The sequence below is a fragment of the Agelaius phoeniceus genome, chromosome 7 (genome assembly GCF_051311805.1).
Source record: "Agelaius phoeniceus isolate bAgePho1 chromosome 7, bAgePho1.hap1, whole genome shotgun sequence".
Taxonomy (NCBI): Eukaryota; Metazoa; Chordata; class Aves; order Passeriformes; family Icteridae; genus Agelaius; species Agelaius phoeniceus.
Window position 1 is genome coordinate 28,209,152 of NC_135271.1, and position 26,959 is coordinate 28,236,110.

Below are 26,959 nucleotides of genomic sequence, written 5' to 3' on the forward strand. Positions count from 1 at the left end.
CTTAAAATGGGCCAACTCTGTTTATAGAATGTTAAGATAAAAACAAAAATGTTTTTAAAACAAAATAACCTCTTTGATGTAATATTAACAAGAAGAATTTGGTGTTGAAGAAAAAGCAGTATTTTAAGTGAGTGTTTAAACTTTGACTTAGTAAAATGATGATGTTAGCCAGTTTATTTAGCAGCACCAAGTTAAAAATCTACACTATCGTAATTTAATTGAATGACGCTGAAGATGATGGAATATGCTGTTTATAAGCATAAGTAATTAATTCTTTGGCATCATTCTGGTTTTCCTCACTGGAAAAATGCAAAGAAGTAGGAATAGTTAATAGGCAGTACTTGTATCTGTTAACTGTTCTGCTTGTGCAGAACACATCATACCACTTGTGAAACATGCTTCACTCTTCTCACATGAAAAGCAATGGCTGTACTCATTTCAACATGTAATAATCAGATGTACACAGTGAAAGTGGCAGCACAAGTGAAAAAAGTTTCCATACCTAGGTTATCCTTGAAGTAATTTTAAAAGGTAGAAAAAGGTTTTTTGCTCTGCCAGTGTAAAACAGTGTGGTGAGAGGTTTAACAGCACCCTGCCCCACAGTCCAATCCTAGCCCTGGACACAGCTCTGTGGTGTTCCAGTCCTCAACAGACTCAGTTTTCCTTGGATGCACCTGTTAAAGACATTCACCCCTGAAGTCTTGTTGGAGTGAGCAGTTCCATTATTTTCATAAGCTTCCAAAACATTTTCTGCTAAGCAGTTTTTTTTCTGAGCACATAAAAGAAAGTCAAGAGCAGCTGTGACATAGAATCCAACTGCAGCAGGTAAACTGGCTGGTACCTTCTCATAATTAAACAAACTTGATATTCGGCAACAGCACCCTAATATGAAGCTCCCATCCATAGTTCCAGTTGTTCCCTTTTGTAACTGAAACATTAGACTGAGCTAAGTTTTAGCATGTTTTTTAATCTGATACTTCAATTAAACATTCATGAGAACACTAAATTATTAACAAATATTCTCATTTAACCATCATATGCCAGTGTAGAGAAAGGCAACATTTTGGGGTTTAACAACAAGTTTGTGTAAACAACTTTTAAGTTCTAGCATATATTCTGACAATATGAAAATACTATTTAAAAGTATGTTTTTCATTATCATGATAATGAGAAGGTTCTAGGAAAAACAGCAATGTCAGGAAATTCATGTGCATTTTAAAGTAGAGGTCATTGACTGCGAAGCACAGAATTTGAAGAAAACAGCATAATAAAATGTTTTGCACTTTCACTGTTTTGCATGTCACAATTGGAGACATATTTACTAACTCTGAAAAGTTTGTGGCACAGTTATGCCCATGTCTGTGATAACAGGCACTTACCCAGATCAGTTACTTCATTCTCTTATGCCAGAGGTCAAAACAGGGCACGGCGTGCAGTCGTACATACTTCTGTCCATTAAAAGAACACTCCAGGCATCCATAGACTGTCTCCCTTTTTGAACTTCCCATTCCACAGAGGACACAGGGGCCTTTGGGGATGTTGTTATTAAGTAAATTAATTCGGATGTGAGAACCGTCTCTGAGATAGCTTGTAGAGAGATCAGTCATGCTTGCAGCTTTTTCATAATAATCTGTAAAAAGGTCCTCCAAGTAAGGATCAGAGTTAGCAACGATTTCCACTACTCCTTTATCTGAAAAAGAACACACAAGGAAAAGAAGCAGTATTTTGTTATAATATTATGATTTGTTGTTTAAAAAATATCAGTTTAATTATAGAAATAACAACTGATGCACAAAACTGTTCTAAGCATGCCATATAGATTGCTTCCCATCAAAAACCCTGTGTGATGAAAATTTTTCTTCACTTAAGACACTGAAGAAAGCTAGAATGTTTTGTATTTGATTTATGTAATTACATTTTTAGAAATATACCTAAAGGGTAGGCATGCAGCAGGCTTCTGAGAAATTGGTGCAAAGTCAAACTGCAGTGTACTTCCTTGTTTCTATTTTTGCATTTCTAGTTGTATGTTCTAAACATTGTAAATTCACTTTTATTTCCTATTATTTGCAAAAAAATCCCACTACTACTTAATATGTTTAGAAAACAGAGGACTCCTTGTTAACCTCCTAGCAGATTTCTGAGGATCCAGATGTGCCAGGTAGGAACCTTTCCTTCTCTCTTCAGGGACTTACTAGATTGAGTGAAGAACATTTAGGCAGCTACAGCTCCTGAGATGTATCATACCCACTGAAGATTTATTCCCCTTGTGTGGACTGCAGCAGCACTGAAGGCTTGGTCCATAAAAGTCCTTTGATCAAGAATGGACTACAGTGGAGGAGGAACACCTAATCACAGCATTTTTGGGACATGTTTACTGCTCAGTATTTATCTTCACACTCAGATCTGCAGATTTCCAAAGTACTTGGACTAAGGAGTGTTAAAAGTTTAAGATCTTAGTCTAAAGCTGCATATAGGGATCTGCATTTTTGTTGGATGCTATGTTCATATTAGAATGAAAAAGAGGACTATGATGGTATCCTGTCATGGGAACATAGTGCCTAAGGAGTACATTCAATTATTACAGTTAATATTGTTTGATATTTAAAATTACAGCTTTTGCCTTCAACTATTACTATAATTATAACTTGTATAATATGAGCTGTAAATGGCAAACACATGAAATAGGCTCAATGTTATGCTAGCTGTGTAATTACTCACTACCAGTTTACCAACAGCCATACGTTTTAAGATCTTTAGAGTTTAATGAACAGATTTGTTATTTCTGAGAGACAGGTTCCCAAATGTAAATTTTAATAACTCTATAATCATTTCAATACACAGAAATAGAATTTCAATTAATTTCAATAGAAATTGAGAGGTTCAATTTGCATCAAAGGTTTTTTCTTTAAACATTCATCTTGGACAGAAATTAAAGAAACAAAGGTACACTTTTAAATAAGACATTTGTGTATAAATATCAAAAGTCATACTTCGATGAAACAGATTATTCTTTAATCTCCTGAATTTGGTCAGTGAAGATGATCCAGATTTCTCTCTTTCAAATCCTCCTTTTGCAATTGGAGTCACACAGAGTTCTGCAAAAATGAAAAGTTTTTAAAAGGACTAAATATAAAAGCCATAATTGCACAACAATTTAATATGCTTTCTAATCAATAAGGTTAACAGTGATTAAATTTAGCTTTGCTAATGTTTTTAATGGCTAGTATAACTTTTTAAAACAAGTCTGCACACAGTAACAGCTCACAGAATCAAGTAACACAGATTTGATGGGAATTTTTAACTGTTGGTGGCTTTCAATTAAAATCCTCAGAGCCTGTTTTGGTTCATACACAAATTATGGTCATGTTAAGGGGTCAGGACAGTCAGTAGCATACCAATGGAAGCCCTGGTTCTAAAGGACAAACATTTCTGTAGTTTTACTTGAAAGTAGAAATGAAACATTGTAAGCAAGGCTGTGAGTTCTGTACTTACCGCTTCCAGTACTGAATTCTATCCATAACTTGAAAGAAATACTTTAAGGTAAAATCTATGCTATGCAAATTTTTTATTTGTTTCCAATTGCTGCAATTAATTCCATAATTAATTAATTATGTGCAAATGATATGTCAGACTGAAATTAAAGCCCCAACAGAAAAAAAGTTATTAGTTTAGATGTTCTGTACACTTTTTTCTTCACTTGTATCTTTGTACTTGCCTATTTTATGCAAAACTTATCAGATAGTCTCAGAAACCTGTTCCTCACCAGCTAGAAATATAACTAAGTGGGGCTTTTTGTTCCATGCAACCACAGAATTTAAAAAATACCAAGTCTAACTTTTAAGAAATGTTCCCACAGCAGACTATTTTCTAGCACCTGCTTTGTTTTCTTTGCAAGCACCATTTCTGTCAGAATGTCAGAATACTTATGTGCATAAAATTAAAACATCCCATTGTATGGGATTAGGGCTTCTGTATATCAAGAGCAATAAAACAGATTTTAAAACTTAGATCATTATAAGTAATAGCAGTAATGACAGTAATTCACATCACTTACCAAAATTACCATCCAAATGAATGTAGAGTTCAAATACACTAAAAGCAATAGTTGTATGTGCAGGAAAAACAATGGCTTTGTCCCGCCCTTTATAATTCTGATCTTCAATTATGTGAAACTATAATTTAGAGAAGGATAGAAAGAAAAAACCATTACAAATTGAAATGAATGAACAAACAAAATACTAATCTTAACTCCATATATTGAGAATTATAATGCCAGCGGGAAACTTTGAAATTGCAGATCAAATTTCACAAATGAAGAATTTTCTATTAACTACTTTGCATTTTAATAAATTTTGATACAGAGAGAGTAATTTGTATCACTTAGTGAAAATTATGTGAATGATTTATTAGTACTAGAAAGAGTGAAGTTAGAAGACTTGTAAGTTTAATTATTGAAACACATCAAGGGGGAAGGGGGAGGAAGAGCATTAGACAGGGAACAAGATGCCAACCCTTCAAATAATAACCTGAAATTCCAATGCGCTACAGAAGATGACTGTAATAATGAAATAATAATGAAAGAAAGGTTATGCATTTATTAGAAAGTCAAACTAAGAAGTAGTAAACTCCACTTTTTTGCTGAGGCTTTACCCCAGGCAATGGCTCATTGTCTAGCCATCTTTTCATGCATTTCCCATCCCTCTGTCATATAAGTACTGCTAACAAAAGACCAACTTTTAAGCCACTTTACATTAGTACAATAATATTGATTTACTTTAGATTTTTTACGAGCTTACATTATAAAAACACAATTAAATCAAACCATAAAATTTATAATAATGAGCTTTTTATGCTTGATCATTTGAGTTACAGAACTTTGTCAAACATATTTACCCTCATTGTCTCTCCACGCATTCCAGTATGGACAGTTAATGAGCACTGCCTTGTAGTTCGAATACTTTCCATGACCACACACAAAATTTCCATCCTACTTTTTCTTGATTGATGGACTAGACAATGATCAAAGTTTATTTTTCTAAAATCAAGAGGGAGGCAGGAAGGAAATTCAGACATAATTAGCAGTTTACAAAGCAGCTAAGTAACTTTAAATCAGTAAATAAATCACCACAATGTCTGTTTCATAGCAGTAAAACAACTGAGCAAGGAGATCTCTGGAAACTTAATATTGGGTTTCACTGTTTGGGAACAGAATTAAGAAATTCAAGGAAAGCCAGTATTCTACAGATATTAGAGAGGATATCTGGGACACCCTGGAAAATTCAAAGCCTGTCCATCTGACTCTGGTTTTAGTGCCATTAACTGAAAAAAAACTATATCACTTATAAACAGTACTGAACAAGTGACTGTAGAAGAATTTCTACAAAGAGTGGCAGTTATTTCTATGGCACTGAATCTTTTTTTCAGGAGACTAGGTCCTCTTCCCTCACCCCCATTTATTAATGATAACATTTGGAGGTTACAAATAAACTAGGAAAATAGGGAAGGAGAAGTTACAGATACAAAATGCCATGCACTTCTTGGTAAATACCAACAAGGTAACAATATATATTTGCAAATGCCAAATGTTGCATCATGCATAGTAAATGATTTACTGGGATGCACTGCTGGGATTCACTGGGATGCCATTGTTACCAAGGGACAATCTTTGAAATATAAAAAAAATAATTACCCCTAGAATTAGTCACATCATATTTCTACACATTTGACATCTGTGCTAGCACCACAGGAACAAGAAGTTCATTTTCAATCTCCACGACTCAACAAGAATGTTGATAGAAGAGACTTGATTTAAAGAAAAGTCACAGAAGGTTATGAAAATTTAAGTAGATAAACTTATTTTGCTTTTTGCAGAAAAGGCTGTGTAATAGCTTCATAAAACCTCAAAGTACCTACAATGGCAATAACACATATGGCTCTCTAGTTCATCAAAGGCAAAGAAATCCTATTTCTGGAACCTGAAGTTAGGTAATGTCATTCAAAGTAGGCTTCAAATTTTCAATACTATGGTATAACACGATAGGAGTTTTAATGGACCCTTCCTTTCTGAATTTTCTTTTTTTGTGTTTTCCTGAGACATGCACTGTAATTCAAAGAATTCAGAAAAATTTTACAGCCTGTATTATACAGGTCATATGTCTAATCCTAGTGATCCAACCTGATACACTTGAAAATATCAGATGGCAACTGCTACTGATTGACTAAAAATAATCAAAACCTAAAAACTTCAGACTTGCAACCTAATTGTATGAAATAGAATTATGGAAACAGAAATCAAAACACAGAATACAACCTTGTAGTAAGTTCTCTCAGTAATGTCGGTACTTCGACTTCGTGTTTGGTCACTATGCCAAATGAAGCTTTAAAGGCAATGGAATCTGATCCAGCAACATCAAAACCAACATCATTCATTATCTGATTTCCTCTTCTGCCATTAAGTGAAACATCTGATTTGTCTTCATAGTTGAGCAACTGGTAAGACGAGACACCTGAGTAAAAGAAGATAACCTTGTGTGATGATGAAAAGTCTGAACACAGTATTTACACATAGCCAGAATAAACGGTACCAATCTTACCAGGCTTAATCATTTTGATATGAAATTCAGAGCTGCATTGAGCACTTGTTTATTGATGTTACTTCTGATGATTGATGGAAGGAGTACATGGGAGTCCTGGTTTTGAATAGAGCTATTTTCAAATTTCTGTGTTCATCATTATTCTCCTCGAGTACTTCCACCTGTAACTATGATGCTGATATGTATAAACGAGACATGTGGTGTGTTTTGGCTTTAATGACAAAGGCTCTGAAACCCAAAATGACTCAGTGGAGGCCACACAGAATATTAAAACTAGGAATAAAATGAAAGCCACTGTATAAAAAGTATTAGGGAATTCTGAATTCTGTCTAGATGCTACACAAAGACCCCAATTTTTCTTCATTTTTGCAGTACATGAATGAGACATGGGTCTGCCCAGTAACATTAACTCTGCCCAGGGACTACATCACTTTGTTTTGAAGGAAAACAACAGCTTAATTCTGACTCATTTTGCTTTCAATTATTGTACAACCAAAAGGTAGGTACCAAAACACCGCTTCAAAAATTTCTTTATAATATCAAATACATTTCCTTTACACTAACAGAAAAAATACTATAACACATTGGTTACCAAATTAAAATGAACACAGGGATTAGATTTCCAAATACATCTAAGAATCTGTGTTTTACTCCTTTTTTCTTGTTTTTAATCCTTTGAAGATATTAGGATAAGCTGACATTGTGAAGTCACCTACTATGAATCTTGTTTGTGTTTATTTTTAACCAAAAAGAATATTAATATATTCTTTTAAATATATTTTAATATATTTAATATTAATATATTTTTTCATTATTCTTAAAGGATTGGAAATGCTTGTCTTTGTCACATAAAAAAAAATTCAACTACAAATCTCCTTGCTTATGTTAAAGGACTTTCTTAATACTTTCTGCACCTGACATTTAACCTTTACAGAAAAGACTAGTAAGGTTTTGTGAGAATTTTTAATGAGATTTTGCAACCTTTTTCCCGGACTTTTTAACGAGATTTTTGATTTTTTTTTTCATTCAGGATAAACCAGCTGACTTCTCCTGAATGTAAGACATGGGATTAAAATTTTTCTTATCATGCTTGTGTCCTGAAATCCCCTCTTGTGGGATCAAGTGGTATTTCCTGTGCTTATATTAGTTTGTCTTAGTAGAATTTTTAACTGATGCATTTGTTGTGCAAGTAATATCATCAATAATTTTGCCAAAATTGACATTTAAAAAAAAATAAAGCAATGAAACTGTTTTGAGAGAACCTGTAGACATGAATTACACACTTTTCAAAGGAATGTACAGGAAGATACAGGTCATATAGTTCAATTTTGCAATTCATAATTCTATTAAAATCTCCTCAAAATTTACACTATGGCATAGAAAAAGGAATTTAAAAAACAGTTAAACTCTTTAAGTACACCACAAAGATTGCAAACATGGAAAAAGTCTTATGAAAATCCAATTACACCAGTCAGATGTAATAGCTGTTTTCAAATGCTTCTGCCTGTAGAGAGCTCAGTTCAGCACCAGGGACTGCCAGCATGGAAGAGCTGTGGAACTGATTCTTACACACTTCAAAGTGAGTATACAGACAAAGGGGTACATTTCTAAACAAATTTTATGTAGCAATTAATCAACATACATCAGTACATCTGTCAGGAATTGGAGGTTTGTGGAAAAAAAAAAAAGGCTTAACTGAATTTGTTTAATACTAGTTCAGAAAATATCAAGGCTTTTTAATACAAATTACTTTCTTTTTTTTACTCTTTTCCTATAAAGTCCTTTTTTCCCCTTTCCTCTTACCATTTTGATTTATATTTTTTTTCTTAAATATTTATTACATGACTAAGCTAGAAAAATGTTATTACCCATTTACTAAGGAAACTTCATCCTACCTGCACAGTTTAGACTATGTTCACTATGTCTACTAGAAAACATGCATTTTTCCACTTTGAAAAAAGATAAAAATCTTACCTGCAGAAATTTCTTTCTCCCCTTGAAGAATGTCTTTTAATGTGAAAGGTGTTGAAGCAAATTTAGATTTTTTTGAAAGCAAACATTTTCTTTTTTTAATCACAAGGCTCAGAGGTTGGTATCTGTCAGCTTCACTGAGGCTGGGCACGGGAACTAATCTTCCTCCATCACCAACCTGTTTAACGAAGTTTTTGGTTGCAGCAGCAAACATATTATGACATTAGTAATGATAAAAATAGAAAACTCTGTATCAAGTGTAGCTTCCAGACATCGAGCCCATGTTCAATTCTTCTTAAATTGTTCTTGCAAGCAAATTACCATGCTTTGGGAAAAAAAAAATCTGTCAAACTGCTTGTTTTTAGACTGAGTCATATCTCACTTTTAAAGAATCAACAGCATCTTAGCTACTGAACAACTATGGTGTACTGCTTGAGACTTCTCTCAGAGACCTTCAGTTAAGCTCTCTAATTCTGCATGATGAATAATGAATTAACAGTGTAAACTGAGAGGGAAATGGTGCCCTTTTCTTGGCAGTTCATTGCCACTCTTTAAAAGACCAAATTTACTGTCATAGAAACAGAAAACTAACTTCCATAACCCTCAACTTCCCACTAGGAGTTACTGGTGTACTGCTGTTTGTTGGGTCCTGGCTGCAGCTGAATTCTGGTGTTTTAGCAACACCAACAAAGCAGCCCAGGCGTGCTCTGGGAGGGCACTGGAATTACAGCTGGCTGAGCACTGGCAGCTCTGTGAGATGGTGTTGCCTTTCACAGCACTGGCATAACCTGCCTGGGAGAGCTCAGCTGGGGCTGAGTGCTGTGCTGGCCTGAAGTGTAAGATCAGAGCAGGCTGGGGGCAGGGGGAAACACCAGTATAACAATAATTTGTTATTAATCTCCTATGGACTTAGCTGTCTGTGACCCCAGGGCAAGGCTTGAGCTGCATGTGTTTAGCTCAGACTACTGAAAACCTCATTCAATTGTGAGAATTATGTAAAATAATAAAATTGCAGAAAGAAGTGACAGTATTGATAGAGGAATGAGGAGCAACTCAAGAATCCAAGATATAAAGCCCCAGTGTAAAAAGACAGAAAATTGTAGAGAAGAAAGACAGACAGTAGAGAGCACTGTGGAGGATCTCTGAGAGAGGCAGAAGGAGCTGACCCACCTCCATGAAAACAATTACTTGATTTTCTAGTGAGATTGATGAACACAGAACTGGTTAAACCTTGCAGGTCTTCTTCCCTTTGCAGTTACACTATGTAAAGCATCAGGCTTGTAAAGTTACACTCCAGTAGGAATATTGTCCCTGGTTGCCAGGTAACAATTGTTTCACTGGGCTTTTTTTCTGAAGTAAGGTTTTTATGTGAAAGTATCTTAAGGACTGTTTTTATAATATGAACACACAATTCATCATGTTTCAATACTTCCATAATATTTTTAAAGGTTCAGAGTATCAGAAAATCCAACAAAATGGCAAAAAGAGGAGGGCATTACTTCAGCTATCTAAGATGAAAGGAAAGGCTGCTGGATCGTTCTACTTACTCTAGAGGGTGCTGAAAAATCAAGTCAGGTTATATATAGACTTTGAATTGAAAGCATGGGAAAGGCTGCAATTAATTCTGGCTGTAATTCATACTACACTATCTGAAAAACCCTGTACATATTTACTCAATCAAAACACATTAACAGAACTGAAAAGCTTTCAAAGGGAAGAAATATCTAAGGGAACTCTAAAATGAAAAATGCCTGTTGATCCTTGGTTTAGATTAATCCTGTATATATATATATATATATATATACACATATATATATATACACATATATATATATACACATATATATATATATATGTGTATATATATATATATGTTTTACAGGATACTATTTCTCTACAAATTGTTAAGACCAGCTGGCACTGTTTATTCAACATGCATTTGTATTTTTCTTACTCAGTATGTGGTCATAGATCATACTCAGTGTGATCTAGCTCTAATTTTGATAATGAATAGTTTCATTTGATATGTTTACCTGCTGTTCCTGTTACTCTAACACCCTATAATCCATCATAAATGCTTCAGCAGATGTTTGTGCTGTCCTCATGCCACAGATCAGAGAACAGGAGTCCAAGTACAGGAGCATTGCCATGATCTGAAAATGTTCACTAATTTTGCACATCCAAGTGAAGAAAAATAAGGTATTTCCCTGCTCCTCCAGCACTAGACACTTTTGTACTTGGCACACTAGTGTACTTTATGAACTTCCAGCATTTCTGCAGCTCTGGTGTGCTCTCATTTTGGGCAACCAATTAACTAAAAACATTTAATTTCCAAGTGCACAAGTTAGGCCTGAGTCACCACTGGAATAGAAAAATCTTGCCTTGTCTCGCCAAATTGTGCAGATGAAAATCCTTGCTCACATTTGCTCCCTAGGGAGGATCTGGGCTGAAATGTTCCATTCCCCCCAGCACAGAGCCACACAAGGGCACTGACAAGGCTCCCCTCTGCACAGCCCTCCACAGAAGAGCAAGGGGACTTTCCTAGCCTGATTACCTTCCCCTGAAGGGAAGAGCAAGAGAGGTTATTTCCTACACAAGATCAGCTGTGTTTTTTCAGAGGGGGTGTTGGCCATGAAGTAGTAACATAGCAAGTATTAGCTATATGGAGTGGAGAATATTTTATGCCTAAATACTGTATTTCTTTCCTTACATCATATTTATAAAAACATGGAGATTTTTTAAGAGTAAAACCTAGAGGACAATCCTGCTCTCTGCATGGTGTTGGAAGATGCAGAAGGTTTTGTTAAAAGATAATTCCATAATGATTTTTGGTTTAATATTAGATAGTTATCCTACATTATCCCTTGCAGGAATGTCTGTCACCTGTAATTATAGTGTCTAAAGAGGGATTTATAATGTGATCCAAGGAAGTGCAAACTAGACATTTGTCCAAGGAACTGCAAATGTGGAATTATTTCATTATTTTCAATCCAGACATCTTAAACCATTTGTAATCCACTTTAACTGATCTGACTTTAATTTATTTCTTGTCACAGTCAACCATATCATAAGATTAGCATGATTAAGCAGTCAATTGAAGGGAGAAAAGAAATCTTAAGTGTTAACTGACTGGATAAACTTAGTTGATGTTTCACTTGAAAGGATTAAACCCACAATCTACACCAAATTATGCTGGTAATTTGTTTAATATCTTCTTAGTGCCATCAGTTGCCAGATCTCCTGGCAACTGAACAGGAGTGTATCATGTACACTTCAAATACATTTGAACTGCAGTACATTTACCTGCTAATCTCTGCAGAAGAACAAGTGCAAGAATTTAACATATAAAAAACAGCAAAAGAAAATGTTACTGAAAAAATTACTCACAAAATTCCATAACTTTCCAGCATATGGCATGAGTATTTCCCTAGAAACACAGGATCTGAGCAATACAGACACTGTTATATTTCAGGAGGTAACAAACATAACATTTTATGGGGGAAAATATGGTTCTAATTACATACACACTTTTTGGGTTTTTCCAACAACTTGAGTGGGTTTAACAGCACTTGATTTCTTTTTTGGTTGTTTTTTTGTTTTTTTTTTTTTTTTTGAGGTGGCATTGTCTAGAAATTCTCAGGTATGAGCAAAACCAGCCAGTTTAATACCATGGCTTACATAACTTCAGAGCTCCTGGAGTACAAATTCTGGTGATTGTTTTATATGCTCTTCCACAGACTTACCTTTCAGGTTCCAGACCTTTGTTCACGGACATACAGATTACTTAATCTATGTTTCATGTGTCCATCTTTAGAGTGCATGAAATATCCCAGCTTTTTCTTCTTTGTAACTGCCCCAGTATGAATGGCAATATTTTCAATGGAGAGATGGATGTGTTAACTGTGAAGCCTTTACTAAACAGGAATGCAAAGTAGTCCTCCAGGGACAGATATGCTGAGGAAGTATGCTTGTAGTTACACTTACCACCTGTGAGAAGAAGGCACATCTTTCAGCTCTCAGCCTGGCAACTGACAGCATCTTTTTGCTCATTAAGAAGATATTAAACAAATTACCAGCATAATATGGTGCAAACTTTGGGTTTCATCTTTTCAATACCAGCTCAGTTTATCCAGTCAGTTAACACTTAAGATTTCTTTTCTCTCTTCATCTTCCAGCTTTCAATTGTTACGTAAACATTACTGTATGCAACAAAGCTACTTTCATCATGTAGCATTATTAGCTTGTGAAGAAAAATCTGGAAAAAAAACCAAGCCAGTGTGATCTAAAGTTAACTGTTTAATACTTCCTTTCCTTTGAAGGATGCTGCCCAAATGGCTAAATCTTTTTTAAGCAGCATCTGTCAGTGGGTGTGCCTGTGTGAGAGGACAGCTTTGTGGGCTTGCCCATTCACCTGTATGAGGATGTAGAACTGTAGATGCTGCTGTGCCACTATATCTGAAGAAAAGTTACAAAACAAAGGATTTGTCTGCTATGTTATAACTCACATTGTCCATTTTAAGCTGTCTGATGGGTGCTGGTACAGTTACATCTATATAAAATTTCCCTCAGTCATAGACATCTTGTTCCTTGCTGCTTCTCCTTATGTTTTAAACTGAGCAGCAGGACTGCTTTTATTTTTGGCATTGACACCAGCTGTTCTGTGATACTGGGCAATTAACCTCTATGAAACCTACTGCATGTGGCTGTGCTAATGTGTCACTTCTCAGGGAAGGATACTGCAAGAGCTGATTATTACTATTACAAAGCACTCTCAGATCTTTGGATACAGAGTATTTATAAACAGACAAAATTAAATCAGTGTTTGTAGGGCATGCGAGAATTCAGCATCCTCTTTCATAATCACCTCTATGTTTATTCAGCCGGTTCCTTTTCATGCTTTCAAGACAAGAATATATCTTCATCTAGTTTCCTAATTCATTTTTTCCACACGCCTGTAGGCATAGATTAATAAATTAGAGCAGTTTCCAGATACTAAACATTTTAACAGACAGGTGACATAAAAAATTCTTGTCACCAAACAAGAAAAGTAGCCTGATACTGTTATTCTAGGTCAGCTGATTTAAGTGAAGGCAGCTCTTGAACTAGAACTGAAGAATGGATGTGCTTTTCTGCTCTTGAATTTCTTTGACTGCTAGAAGTAATGCAAGGCCCCCAGAAATAACTTACTTAAAGAAGAACTTAAAAGACAATTAACACCTTAAATTTTATCAGTTGAAAGAAATAACCAAACATACTTACCAGAATTTACAGTCCACCTACAGTCCAACAAGTAACCTTTTGAGAATGTTTAATTATAATTTTTTCCTCCACTGACTTGTCAAAAAACCTGCTCAAGAAGCCTAGGGTGGTTGTGAAATTTGAGCTAGTAATTAGTTTCTTTTCTTTACCAAAGGAAATGTAGCCAGACTCTCGTCAGTGAGAAAAGCAACTAAATATTTGGTTTTGCTTTGGAACTTATACTTGTAAATACAAATATAATCTAATGTAGTCTCATCACAGGCACAAAGCATCTTCACAACAGATTCATGTCTGTAACATGAATTTATGCATAACTTTTTTTTCTTAATTTTTTTAATATACTACTATTAATATGCACTCGGGATTTAGATATGGAATATACAACCTAACCTGTCTCTTTATCTACTCTAAGTTAAATCTTAGACATAGCTCTCAGAAAAAAAAAATGACAGTCCAAATAGAAGACATTTTATTTGCTGCCCTTGAGTAAAATTAGACTCATTACTCAATTAAAATAGAGTCCCTTCTCAGCTAGCACCTGGTACTCTGGGTTTGAATGATATCTTAGTTTAGTTTCTTTTAACCTGACTTAGTAATAATTACTTACCTGAAAAATAATTTTCCATATTGAAGTGCAGTGCTTTTAACATTCAGACCAACTTAAATATTTAGTAAGATCATGAGCACTTGAAGAACCACGCAGATTGATATGTTGCTGTGCAAAAATGCAATGTATCATCATATCAGAACAGATTTTTGTACCAGCAGTGGAACTTGGAACAGCTTTCTGTGGGCAACTCCTTTAGCTGAGTCAGGATGAAATCCTGTCAATAGCTTCCCACACTGTCTCACTTCACCACACCACAGCGCCTACATGTTTGTGGCTATGAAGAAGCATCACCTGTCTCCTGCTTTGATTAAATCTAAACATGTAATTTGCTTTCATACCTGAAGTAATAGTTTTGATGCTAAATTAGGTGTCAGGTTGCTGGTGCTGCCTCTCAGGCCTCTGGTGCTCTATTCCCAAAGGTTTGCTGTGTTGATTTTTTTACCATTTAAGTAATGACATAAGACCTTTCACACTTCACTCATGCACAGTAATTCTGCTGAGTCACAGCCATCCAAAGCATTCAGAGCTGAAGGACAGATCTCTACTGGACAAAGGTGAAAGCAGAGCTGAGTTTCCCTTGTGGAATGGTTTAACAGGGAAAAAGCTCCTAGCAGGCCCTTCCCACAGAGCACGGCTTTGGACAAGATGTGTACTTTGACACGAGACAGAAAGCGCTGCCATTCATGAAAAAAGCCTTTTCCCTTCCTTTGCAATTGCTTCCATTCAGGCAGCATTCCAGACTGTTTGAACACTTGTTCTTTCTACAATGCCAAGAAATAACAAAAACCTTAATTTCTCCTCCCAACCAAATTCTTATTTTTCATTATGCTTTCATTTTGAGGGCTGAACAGCTGACAAGAACACATAATGGAAAAACCTCAAAATCCCACATACTGTTATTTTTCCAAGAGGCCAGACAGGGTGGGTGTCAAGTAATTTTTTTTTCTTTCATTTCCACTTTTTTCAAATCTATTAGAGAACATCAGAACAATTTTTTCTACACCCTCTCTCAAAACTTGAGAAGCATACTGCAAGCTCCCTTTAACCACAAAGAAAAAACTGAAGTGAAAAAAAAAGAAGAAAAAGGCTCTTATCAGCTGCAATATGAAGATATAACTAGGAAATGTCAAAAAGAAAATTACGTTCTTAGAGACTGCATTTGGTGGTTCCTGACAGATGTAAAGAAACTGCACAGAGAATCACATGGAAAAAATTTTATAAAAATATTCCTGCAGTGAAAAAAAGGCTAGAAAGGAAAAGGCATCATTTCAGTGCTTTTGCTACCACTATCAACCACCTCTTCTTAATATATATTTTACAGATTGATTTTGAATTTTATGATTAATAATCAATTGATCTAACTAGTTACAAATACTTTATTCAAGAACCATTGCCTCGAGTGTTTCTTATATTAATAAATCAGAACACAGATGACAGCAGTTTAAACAGTGTACATTGAGATTTATTAGAACAAGCACTAATAGCAGCAGTGTACAGAGTGATGGAGACAATGTACTGTATGCACTGAACAATAGTAATTATACAATTGCACTTCTTCAGAGATCTATTAGAAAATGCTTTTCAGTAAACAGTTTCCCAAATCTAGCATTGTTTGGATTTGCCTCTGAGGAAAAAAAAATACAAAAAATATGCTTTATCTTTTTTTTTTTTGGTAAGGCATTAGCAACATTCATTGGCAGGCTACACAAGTCATTTGTACATGCATTATCCAATTACATTGCAACAGGTAAAAAGAGCGTCATGTTTCCTCAAAAATTAGAATTGTGTGTATGTTTTGGACACAATATCCTGGGAAGTCTGACTTAGCCTGAAGGAAACAGATGACTTCTTTTGTTACATTTTAGAGCACAACAAAAACTATAGCGTAGCCAAATTCACTTTTTATTTCCTACCAGAAGCTGTAGGACCTCCTTCAGTTGGAGTTGGTATTATGGGTATCGTGTATACCACAAACATGACTGGAATAAAGTCTTTGTTATTGTTTCTTGTTTACTCTTCCCCCCACTACCACCTCCCTGAATGATGTGGCCAAAGGATGCTCAGCTGTAATCAATATTAACTACTGAATGAGCCTGGGTTTTATTGCATGAGAGGTAGTCAGTGTGAGGCCCCATCTGCCCTCTGGATTACTACAACAGGACGTTCAAAACCAACTGATGAGTGCAAAGACACAGAATAAGTGTTGCAGCTGCATTACATGGAAACTTAAAACTGTTTTATTACTGCTCTTTTCTGGCTAGGTTTAATCTCAGAAGTAGCCAGAGAACTCAAAATACCAAAAGAAAGCAATTCTATGTACGTGCTGAAGCCTAGACAGAGAGAGGTACTTTCTCACATTCATCCTTTTCTGGGCTAAGATTAAGAGCGTGCTCTTTGTCTGCCACCCCCTGCTCCACAAATCAGAAAGATTAGACTCCTTTTTGTCACTGGCATACTGTACTAGCAACTCCCAGCTCTGGGCTGGCACCATCCTGGGGAAAGCACAGGGAAACAGGAACAGGGATTGCAAATATTCTTACAATTAAGCTTGCCAGAATGAGACATAATATGATGAATTGTTATTGTTTTAATGTACTGTTCTTTATTCCAAATGTCATATCTAACTGAGCTTTGCAGAGACATGAAGTTAACTTGTTTTTAAAAACTACAAGCTCCAGAATAAGATTCCAAAATGCAAGAGGAAAGTCAAATATATTGCTTGGAGTGGCAAGCAGTCAAACCAACTGTATTTCACACATTTTATCTTCCACAACATGGCACATATGTTCAAAATTAAGCTTAAGGGCAACTAGTTGAATCCCTAGGCTTGACTGCACATTAGGCCTACAGCTGAAATAGAATTGGGCAGCTAGATCATCCACTCACCTGGATGCTCACTGGGTTCAAGGGGAACAGAGTACCAACAGCAGCTCAGCCTCTGCATGGGTCCTCATTTGGTTAAGCACGTAGGAATCAGAAATCAAGTGCTACAAAACCTGGGCTAACCAGGTAAGCCAGTACATTGTTTTCTTAGGAATGTCAGTGTAGAGTGTTTTTATTTGAACTTAAGCATCTTCATCTTTTAAACTGTTGTGAATGAGAACTGTTTGCAGTGTTAATGCTAAGTACACATCGATGCCTGTCAGAGTCCAAGCAGATGGAGCAGGGAAAAAATCTGATGTGCATTGCTGATTAACTCCTGCACTGAAATAAAAGTCTATGGATTTAGAATACACAAATTATATCCTTTCTGTATTGCTCCTCAGCTCCTGATGTTTACAAATCATAAGCAATAAAATTGCTTTTACAGGCATAATCAGCTCACATTGGGAATCAGAATTAATAAGATGTAAAGAATCATCATGAAGACTTCTCCAATGTGTAAACAGTCAAGAACAGATGAATACATTTGCAGGAAATCAATCAAGAACAATTAACAATCTTTTTTTAATGTTAAATTACTGAATGTACTACAAAGGACCAAAATTATGCTTTTAAAAATTGCTATACTATAAGTAGGTTATATAATTTTCACTACAAATATCTGTAAATTAGTTTTCTATTACTTAGGGTTATTTAAATTATGGTACTGATTTTTCTTTTTCCAGTATCCTATTCTTCATCATCTCATTATGGAAGTCCACAGGAAACTTTTGAGTATAAAATTGGGAGTGCTGCATGTGAGATTTAATACTGAAGTAGTCCAAAAACAATACATTCTGCTACATTTGGGTAGATAGGTACATAAATGCTTCTCACTGCCCTTCTTTCCCTTAAGTAAATTTCTTCTCAACAGAAAAAAATTTATCTGGTGCATCTCTCAGACCCTTTCTCACTACAGTCTGTTATTTCCCTTTAAAACAGACACTATCTACCCACTACTCCAAAGTAGCACTGGCTCTGTATACTTATAAAAGCAACTTTTGCCTTTAAATTAATCTTAAAAACCACAAAGCAAGTTTCTGCTTGCCTTTGTACCTGACACAATAGCATATTCACAGTAGAAAGACTCTGAGGATCTCCTTTTACAGGTAAGCTACCCAAAGATGTGCACAAGGAATCAACAGATATGGTTTGTTTTGCTTTTTTTTTTTTTTTCAGAATGACCACAATAGATACTGGCAATCAGCAAAGAATGTTCTTTCAGCTCTTTAGGTTCTGACATTTTGGCCTGCTAAAGAATTGGCACAGGGTAACCTACCACCTGAAAGGTTTTTACAAGCAAAGCTTAGTAAGGCAGTACTGAGCTTAATAATAACTAATCTAAACCTTACCCTTCTAATGGCATTCTCAGAATATGAGCAAGGTAAAAATACTAACATTACAACATTTCATACATGTGCACGTGGGATCTAATCACACCAGAAACGTGTGACATTATTCCCAATTTATATTAGCTTTGTGCAAAAGTGACAGAAAATAAAGAATTCTTTGCTGTTGAAATACTGAGAAATTATAAATCACCAGTTAATTATATGAAGAAAAGAAGATGGAGACCCAGGGAAGAGTCTTGCTACTGGTTGCAACAAATAAAATATACAAACAGAACTATCACAGTAGTACAGAACTATTATAATAATCTTTCTTGATACCACAGTAGTTTCATTTTATGATGGCTTTTCAGATGCTAAATAAAGTATCCCTTCAGACCATCTAGCAGTAACAGATAAAGAACAGGTAGTTTGCTATGCAATTCTGGGGAAGAAAAATATTTCAGACATCAAATGCTGGCAGCCTGACTTCTTACTTATTTTACAGTAAATGACATAGACACAAATCCATATACAAAGAAGAATCCCACTGGAAAAGCCCACTGATATATATTTTTGGCCTGAGAGTGAAATTTTAGTGGTCCGTCCTTAGAAGCGGACATTTAGCATGACATGAACACCAACCTTCATGTCTGCAAATTTCAAACACGGTCTACTTTGCAAAAATCAACTCCACTGGATTAATTCTTAGTGTGGAAAAAATGTTTGAAAGTAAGTAGTCTAGAAATTATTAAAAAGGAACAAGAGCAGTAGTTTTGCTAATTAGAGATAAAGCTTACTAAGGTAGAAGTTTGCATTTTTGCCTGCATACCAAAATACACTCATCAGCATTTATTTTTCTGCTCAGTCAGGTCTTCTGTGAGACTCAGCAGAAAAGAAAATTTATTGTGATCTCAATTTGTTATACTGTATCTCAACTACTAAAGAATACAAGTAGCACTTATTTTAAAAACTAAATAGACTTGTTTTCTAACCTCAAATTGGAATGACAATTTTCAATGTCAACTTCAAGATAGGGGATAAAGTAATTTTAATATATTTATTGTGATCCAATCTCAAAATATTTTATAAAATATTAAGCAAACACAAGGATAATAAAAGATATAATCTGTATTTCTTCCACATAGTTAAAGAAGCTATCCTGAATTTTCCTTTCCCTGGAAAATACTGAGGATTAATCTTGTATTTGCTATGTTAATGCTACTATAATATTCCTTGATCAAGTGACTTTAACAAAGAAAGAGAGTGTGTTCAGCACAGGACTACTAAACAAGAAATCTGAGTTTGCAGTCCTGACTCAAGCACTGATTATTCTTGGTGGACATGACAAAGCAACCCTTGGGACACAAGCACAATCCTAAAAAGAGATGCAATTTCAGAACAAGAGGTTGCATGTGTAGCTACACTGACTGGCACCAGAAGCAAGCAGCTCAGTGAAGAACAGTTCTGCTTGAATATTTGCCTTTTTTTTTTTTTTCGTGTTCTGCTCTTGTAGAGCAGAATATCATTTTGATTCTCAGAGAATTTACCCATTGCTGAGTTTCTAAAGGAATTTCCTCACCTCTTCCCATTTTGCATGCCTAATGTTCCGGGCCAGCAACATTATACACTAGAGTAAGATATGCTCTTTATGCTCTTTCACTAATGCAGACCACTAAAAGTAGCAGTCAATATGAAAATACATTTTAGTGTTTCACAGGAGATACCTGAGTCATTGCTCCAGGAGTACCAATAAGTAGCTTTACCATACTTCAGTGAGCTATTCACAGGTCAGCAAGAACATATTACACACTGCTGATTATATATTCAGACTATGTAACTCTCTTTCTTGTCCAAGTTACCAAGACATCTTCAGCCAAATGCTGGCTACAGTAATTTTTTATTTATGAAAGGAATAAAAACTTCCCTTCACCTTCAGCATTAATTCTGAGCAAATGTCTCTAATCTTCCCTTTTTTCATGCTGTCATGGATCAGTGGAAAGAAAAATAGTATTAAGACAACCAGCCTAAAACAAATGCAGCAGCTCTGCCGACAGTTTAATTCCTACAAGTTAGAAAACTTTCTCCTTTGTTACATATCACACTGAGAGAGCTCCTGTGACAAGTTTCACCATTCTGCATTGCTGTCTCTCCCTTGCCTTTTTTTTCCGAGGTTTGACAAAGATTGCAAGGAAAGTTTAGTTTTTTTGGTTTTTTTTTAATTAGAGATGGTGAGTTTGTAGTGCCACAAAATTTGACAAAATAGGAGGCTGGTATATAAAACACAAGTACATCAATATTACTTTTTAAACTTGCAAGAACTGTATAAAAATCCTTTTATAAAGATACTTTTCAGTTTAATGAAAGAAATATATCATTTCTACTAAAGCAAATAAATAAAGGTTTTACATACCCTAGTTTAAAAGTAAATAATGTGTTTGCTTTTGTAAGTAGATTCCTTACAATATATAATACAAAAATAAGATAAATTGCTGTAAATGTGCAATTTCTCTGACCTTACTCAGATTTGCAGCATTCTCCTGGGTGCCAGTCACTGTTGTATGGAGCTTTTGGAGATACTCTCACCAGGAATAATTATACCTTTATTAACACAGTCTAGATTCTTCCATTTAAAAAAAAAAAAAGAGAGGAAAATGAAAAAAAAAAAAAACAAAAAAAAACAAAAAACAAAAAAAAAAAAAAAAAAAAAAAAAAACAAAAAAAAAAAAAAAACAAAAAAAAAAAAAAAAACAAAAAAAAAAAACAAAAAACCCATGCTTTCTTCACAAAAATACTGACTGGTATCCAAATTACCAGAAAAGTAACCAGGAATGCTGAAGTAGAAAATTATACTACTTTTTATACTAAATATACCTTGAAAATATCAATACGTGCACTGAAGTGTAAATTTACGTTTTACACAGTTTTGATGACTGTTACTTAATGACAGACAGAAAGAAAGAACAAGGAAGTGTTTTCCAGCCCTAGCAGCTGCCAAGGTAAGTGCTTATGACATAGCAAATTTTCTGAGCTTTCTCATGGGTCTGTGCATTACACAAGGTTACCAGTGAGGCCATTCCAGTGTTTCTGATACACTTTTGTCAATATTAATCTTATTCCCCCAGGTGGGCAAAACTCTCCAGCTTAACCCCTCCTAACATTTTAGCATATGAGTACAAATACACTTTCAGATGGATTTAATCTGAAAACCTCTCCTTTGCTTTAATTATGCAGCTCCATTATTACTAATGGCATCTAAAATAGTTCATTCCTCAGATTACAACTGCTGCCAACATGTGTAAAATAGCTATTCTTTATTGTTGCACCAGAAAATGTCTAAAATCCAGTAAAACAAGGAGAGCACACAAACATTCCCTTTACTAGTGAGAGCAAGTTTTGCAATACAGAGAATGGATATATTCAGCCCTCCTGGCTATTGTGCAATTGCAAGTGAACCTCTCCTCCAGGGCAATCCTAAAAATTCTGATTTTTTGAGGAGAAGCTCAGTGTAAGACTGCAATTGTGCTGGGCTCCACTGGTGAGAGGTGAGAAAATCCCATTCCCTCCTGGGGAACAGAGGACATGCCCCAGATGCAAGGTGCTCACAGTTGCCCATGGGCAGGACCAGAGCTGCCTCCTAGTTTGCCTTAAGGTTTGTGTAGTTTGCTTCCATAAAGCACTGACAGTGCTCAGTAGGGAATTAAGGATAATATCTTTCAACACTGTGCCATGTTTACATACTGCAGTACTTGACAAATGCCTGGCATGTGCTACTCACATAAACCCCACAGGTGCCATACAGGCTTATTCAGAGTCAGAAGTTCAAAAGGAGAAAAAAAAAGGGTAACATTATTTGTATGATGAAAATACTATTATAATGGAAATTTCAGTTTTAAAGCCAAATACAAAAAAAGTTTATTTCATGCAACTTACATCTGTCCAAAATTAGAATGGGTGCCTAGATGACTTTTTAATCACAGTGATACTTCATGAAAATCAACTCAAATCATCTTTTCCTGTGAGATAAAAATTTCTAATATGCCAAAATTCTGCCATCTTGGTAATACTAATCTAAAATAAGAATGAAGCTATTTAAATCTTTGTAAGACTTTGCATTTGATGAAAATAGCTACTATTACCTTATCATATCCAAAGTACCAGAACAAGGAAGAAATTAAGGTACACTTTTAAAATATTAATAGAAAGTACAGCTCATTATTGTGAAACTAAAGCATAAGTATTGTGTATTTTTATACAGAAATAAATGTTTTGAGAAAACACAGGAGAAAAGCATATGTCTTTGAAGCGAAAGAACTTCTTGAATTGCATTAAAAGTTTTATGTGTCAATGATATATACTAATTTTCAACATTTAGCAAGCATATAGCAATTAAATCTACTGAGTTGGATAGTGTTTTTCATGCCTTCCAAAAGGAAATACTGCCTGGATGAATGGAGTGAGTGGGGCTGAAAACTGCTTGAATCCCAGGCTGTAAGGGCACTCAGTGATCAATGGTTTCTGCCCTGCTGGCAGCCAGCAGTGAGGACAGCCCTGCAGGGGTCACTTCTGTGGCCATGACAATCAACATCTCACCAGTGACCTGGACAAGGACATGGTGACACATGATAACTGTTCACAGATGACATCAAAGTAGGAGGATGAGATGGCATGCCAGATGGCAAAGCTTCAGCTAGAAGGACACTGCTCAACTTGAGGGCTGGGCCAGGAAACACTTCACAAGGTTCAGTAGAAATGAAAAGTTCTGCTCCTGGAGCAGAAAAATCCCACATGCCGGGAAGAGATGTCTGAGCAGCAGCCCTGCCAAAAACCAGACAGCATTTACACAAAATGCCAGGCTGCAGAACAGCCAGTGGTGCACTCTCCTTGCAGCATGGGATACTCAATTCTGCACTACACGGGCAGGGGATGGGGAAAACTCACCATGCCCTCTCACTCAATGCTGTAAAATGTCACAGGTTGACTAAAAATTATAATTTGGATAGAAGCCCTCATACCTATCCACCTTAGAAACAGAACAAAATATTCCATGATGTCTGCCAATGTTAGAGGAAAAATGCAATAACAGATTTTACACTGAATACAGAGAAGGATTCTGCACTATGAGAAACTGCTCCATGGTACATCTGCTTGAACTTTTTCATTTCTGATATAGACTGCAAATACCTTGTGTTGCATTATTTTATGTCTTTTCTACTTACTAAGCAACTAATTTAACATCCTCTTGGCTTAGAAAGTACCTTCAATAGAAATATTTAGCATTTCACAGATTTTCTAGAATATGGAAATGTTAGCATTATTTTTCTTTCAATGAATGTCAAATGAACAATTGTAAAAGACAATTCAGTGATAGCATTTTTAATGTCCACCAAGTTTCAGTTTGCATTGCAAATAAAGGCATTCACAGAGCACTGCCAGAATGCTTGTAAAACTCAAGACCTTCTTTCTGTATTTAAATTAAAGATTTGAGGACATGCAGTTCTGTCCCTCAGATGTGCTTGCAGTCATACACAAATAATACTTCCTCATATCACGGTGAACTGCACACAAGGACTGGAGCAAAGGATGGGCAAATGTTTAATAGAGTTGGCTTTAAAGAAAACTACATAGAATAATTAATTGCTATTTTACACACAATGTGCCAATTTGATTCCTAGTGTAATATTGTTAAAGCAAGCAGGATGACCTTAACTAAATATTATTTAAAAAATCAACTTTCTTTTGATATATTTTCATTTTCTTATAATAACAATTGCAGAACTAAAGAATAAATCAGACTAGGTTCAACTAGAAAAGAGAAAGATAACATTCTTTGAATAACTTATAATTTTCTTTGGAAGAAATCCCATTAATCTACATAGGGATTTTTATACCAAATTTTTTTTAAAAATTCACGTGCAGTCTCAATTCATAAAAAGTCTACTTACTATTTTCTGTAGGTTTTCATAGTTCTTTCTGATAACAGAAGTGTGTGAAGAAATTGGAACTGATTAACAGCTAGTTGCCCTGCTAGTTACTTTGCTATACCATCAACAGGGAGGTCTAAATTTATCTTAAATCACCAAAGTAATCTCAGTTGTATGGGGACCTGACTCGGAAAAAGGAAGAAGCAGGCTGAGAGCTGGGGGTGTGTGGTAATGCACTGACAACTGTTCAAGCAGCTCTGCTGGCAGACCAAATACCTATCTAGTAATTTTATTTTTGGTCTCAGGACTGGAATCTCAAATAGAAAAATCATATGTTATATATGTGCAGAAAGGAATACAGAGTCTGTGCATGAAATCTAACCCATCACCAGTGGTGGGATGTGTAACACATGCACAAATGGAAGACTAGATCATACCATATGGAATGTAGCTCTTATCTAACAAATTACTGTTTGTTTCTTTTATTAAGATCTGCCCTCCTATTGTTTAATGTTTCAGAGATTTTCAAATAGAAAGTGCCAAGTCTTCTCCCACTTATATTAACTGAGGCTTAGCAATACATAAGAGACTTTCTAAAATCAAAAAATATAGAACCATTTTATGAAAAAATGTAAAGTATATTTTGCACAAGAGCTGTTTTGGCAACACAAGTAGAAGTTGTTAGCTATAACACATGGGAGCCTCTGCCATACTCTACAACATAATTTTAGATAAGAAAAGTGGATGGGGAAAAAACAGAGCCAGGAAAATAAACATAGTGTGTGACAGAAAACAGTTGCATTTACAGTACTATCCAGCTTCTGGAGAGAAGCCAGAGACCTTCACATGAAATCCTTCTGTGCTTTTAACACTGTTGCAAAGCTTCAGGGATTTCTAATTGTATAAACAGTTAGGGGAAAATGAGATTCACTGAGAGATCTGTGTCCAGGCAGTACTAAATGTGATGACTGCATCTCAGCATCAGTCATTTAGAATATGAACTTTCTGACTAGCAACTCATATGCATTTACCAAAACTGAAATTCAACCAGCTAGCAGTTTCTTTTCAGTCTGATTATACAGTCAGCATCCCAAAGCTAAAGCATGTGCACTAGGTCTCATACCTCTGAAATGCAGTTGGATGTTTGGTTATCTTTTGATTTCAAATAAAGCAGGTCTTCCAGTATTTATATTGTGATAAAATTCTAGAGCTTTAAAAATCTGCCCTTCACACAAGCCTAAGCATAGATATTTTAAAATTACTTAATGTACATCTTCATATTTTGTTAAGGCATGAACAATGGCATATGAATGGGAACAGCTTCCAGAAAAGCATCTTTTTGACAAAGGCCAGTCCAAGCATATCACACCAAAGGACTAACCTGAAGCCAGAAATGACAGTGTTGTGACCCAAGAGTTTTTAACAAAAATAGTTGAAACAAAATGGAACTTTTTTCTATTTTTTCTTTTTTTTTTTTTACTTTAAATTGTATTACTCTTAATGTCTGTTTAAAGCACCGGTTGCAGTTTTGCGCTTACCACCTCTTCCGAGTGACTTTGGATACTTCATCTGCTTCTTTATTTCTGAATTTTCGGCGTATGAAACTTCAAAAGGTTTCTGTTTCCTTTTTTTTTCTTTTTTTTTTTTATTTTTTAGTTTTGATGGCTGCTGCAAAATTAGAAAGATCCAGAAGTGGTCAGGGGCCTGGTCTAATGCACTTCCAAAAGTCCATTATAAAGATGAATATAAATGCGTATGATATGGTTTTTCCGTAGACCCACAAACCACGCTTAGCTATAAGAAACATATTGTGCATAGTTATTTTTTTTCTTCAGAGTGATATGTTTACTAGGTCTACATTCTCAGTTCACCAGAGTACAGGAATGTCTACTTTACTAAAGCCAGGATCCTTTCGCAGTTCCCAGTAGGTTTCATTGGTAACCCAGGCTTCTCTTTGATTAGCGTCAATTACTTTTCTGTAGAAAGGGGAAAAAAAAGAGAGAAAGAGACAAAAAATATTGCTCTTATGCAATATAAAATCAAATTCCACACTTCTCTGATCTAACCCCATATTAAATCAAATTTCATATTTCTAAAGGACACAACAGTCAGAAATTTAAAAACAAAAATCAACCTTTACCTATATCAAAAGAGGAAGACAGAGAAGACATCTGAGACTGAAAATCTGTTGTTTGTTCTGTAAGAGCAGGTCCTAGAGCCACCTAAAACCCCTTTGCTCACTACAGATTCTGATTATGTGAAAGGTATTATCCAACAGATATAGCTTACAGAATGTAAGCCTTTAACCATTTATTTTTTTGTCCCTGCATTTTGCTTATATTATGCTACAAC

At 35.3% G+C, this 26,959-nt stretch overlaps 2 protein-coding genes across 9 annotated transcripts in view; both read right to left on the minus strand.

Moving 5' to 3' along the window:
* Positions 1–966: 966 nt before the first annotated feature.
* On the minus strand, positions 967–9,186 carry PJVK (pejvakin). Its single transcript, XM_054636768.2, has 6 exons — positions 8,568–9,186; positions 6,311–6,506; positions 4,894–5,035; positions 4,055–4,172; positions 2,991–3,095; positions 967–1,690 (listed from the first exon to the last, which is right to left on the minus strand). The coding sequence occupies exons 1-6, from the start codon at positions 8,776–8,778 to the stop codon at positions 1,389–1,391; spliced, it is 1,074 nt and encodes a 357-aa protein (XP_054492743.1). The 5' UTR covers positions 8,779–9,186; the 3' UTR covers positions 967–1,388.
* A 6,687-nt stretch (positions 9,187–15,873) lies between these two features.
* OSBPL6 (oxysterol binding protein like 6) overlaps positions 15,874–26,959 on the minus strand; it is a 97,583-nt gene continuing 86,497 nt past the window's right edge. For all 8 annotated transcript variants that reach the window (XR_013183025.1, XM_077181365.1, XM_077181369.1 and 5 more), the window contains one exon: positions 15,874–26,583. Coding sequence is in view for 7 of the 8 variants with exons in the window: in XM_077181365.1 (XP_077037480.1) it covers positions 26,475–26,583 (109 nt within the window). In the remaining variant the exon portion in view is untranslated. The remainder of the gene's footprint in view (positions 26,584–26,959) is intronic.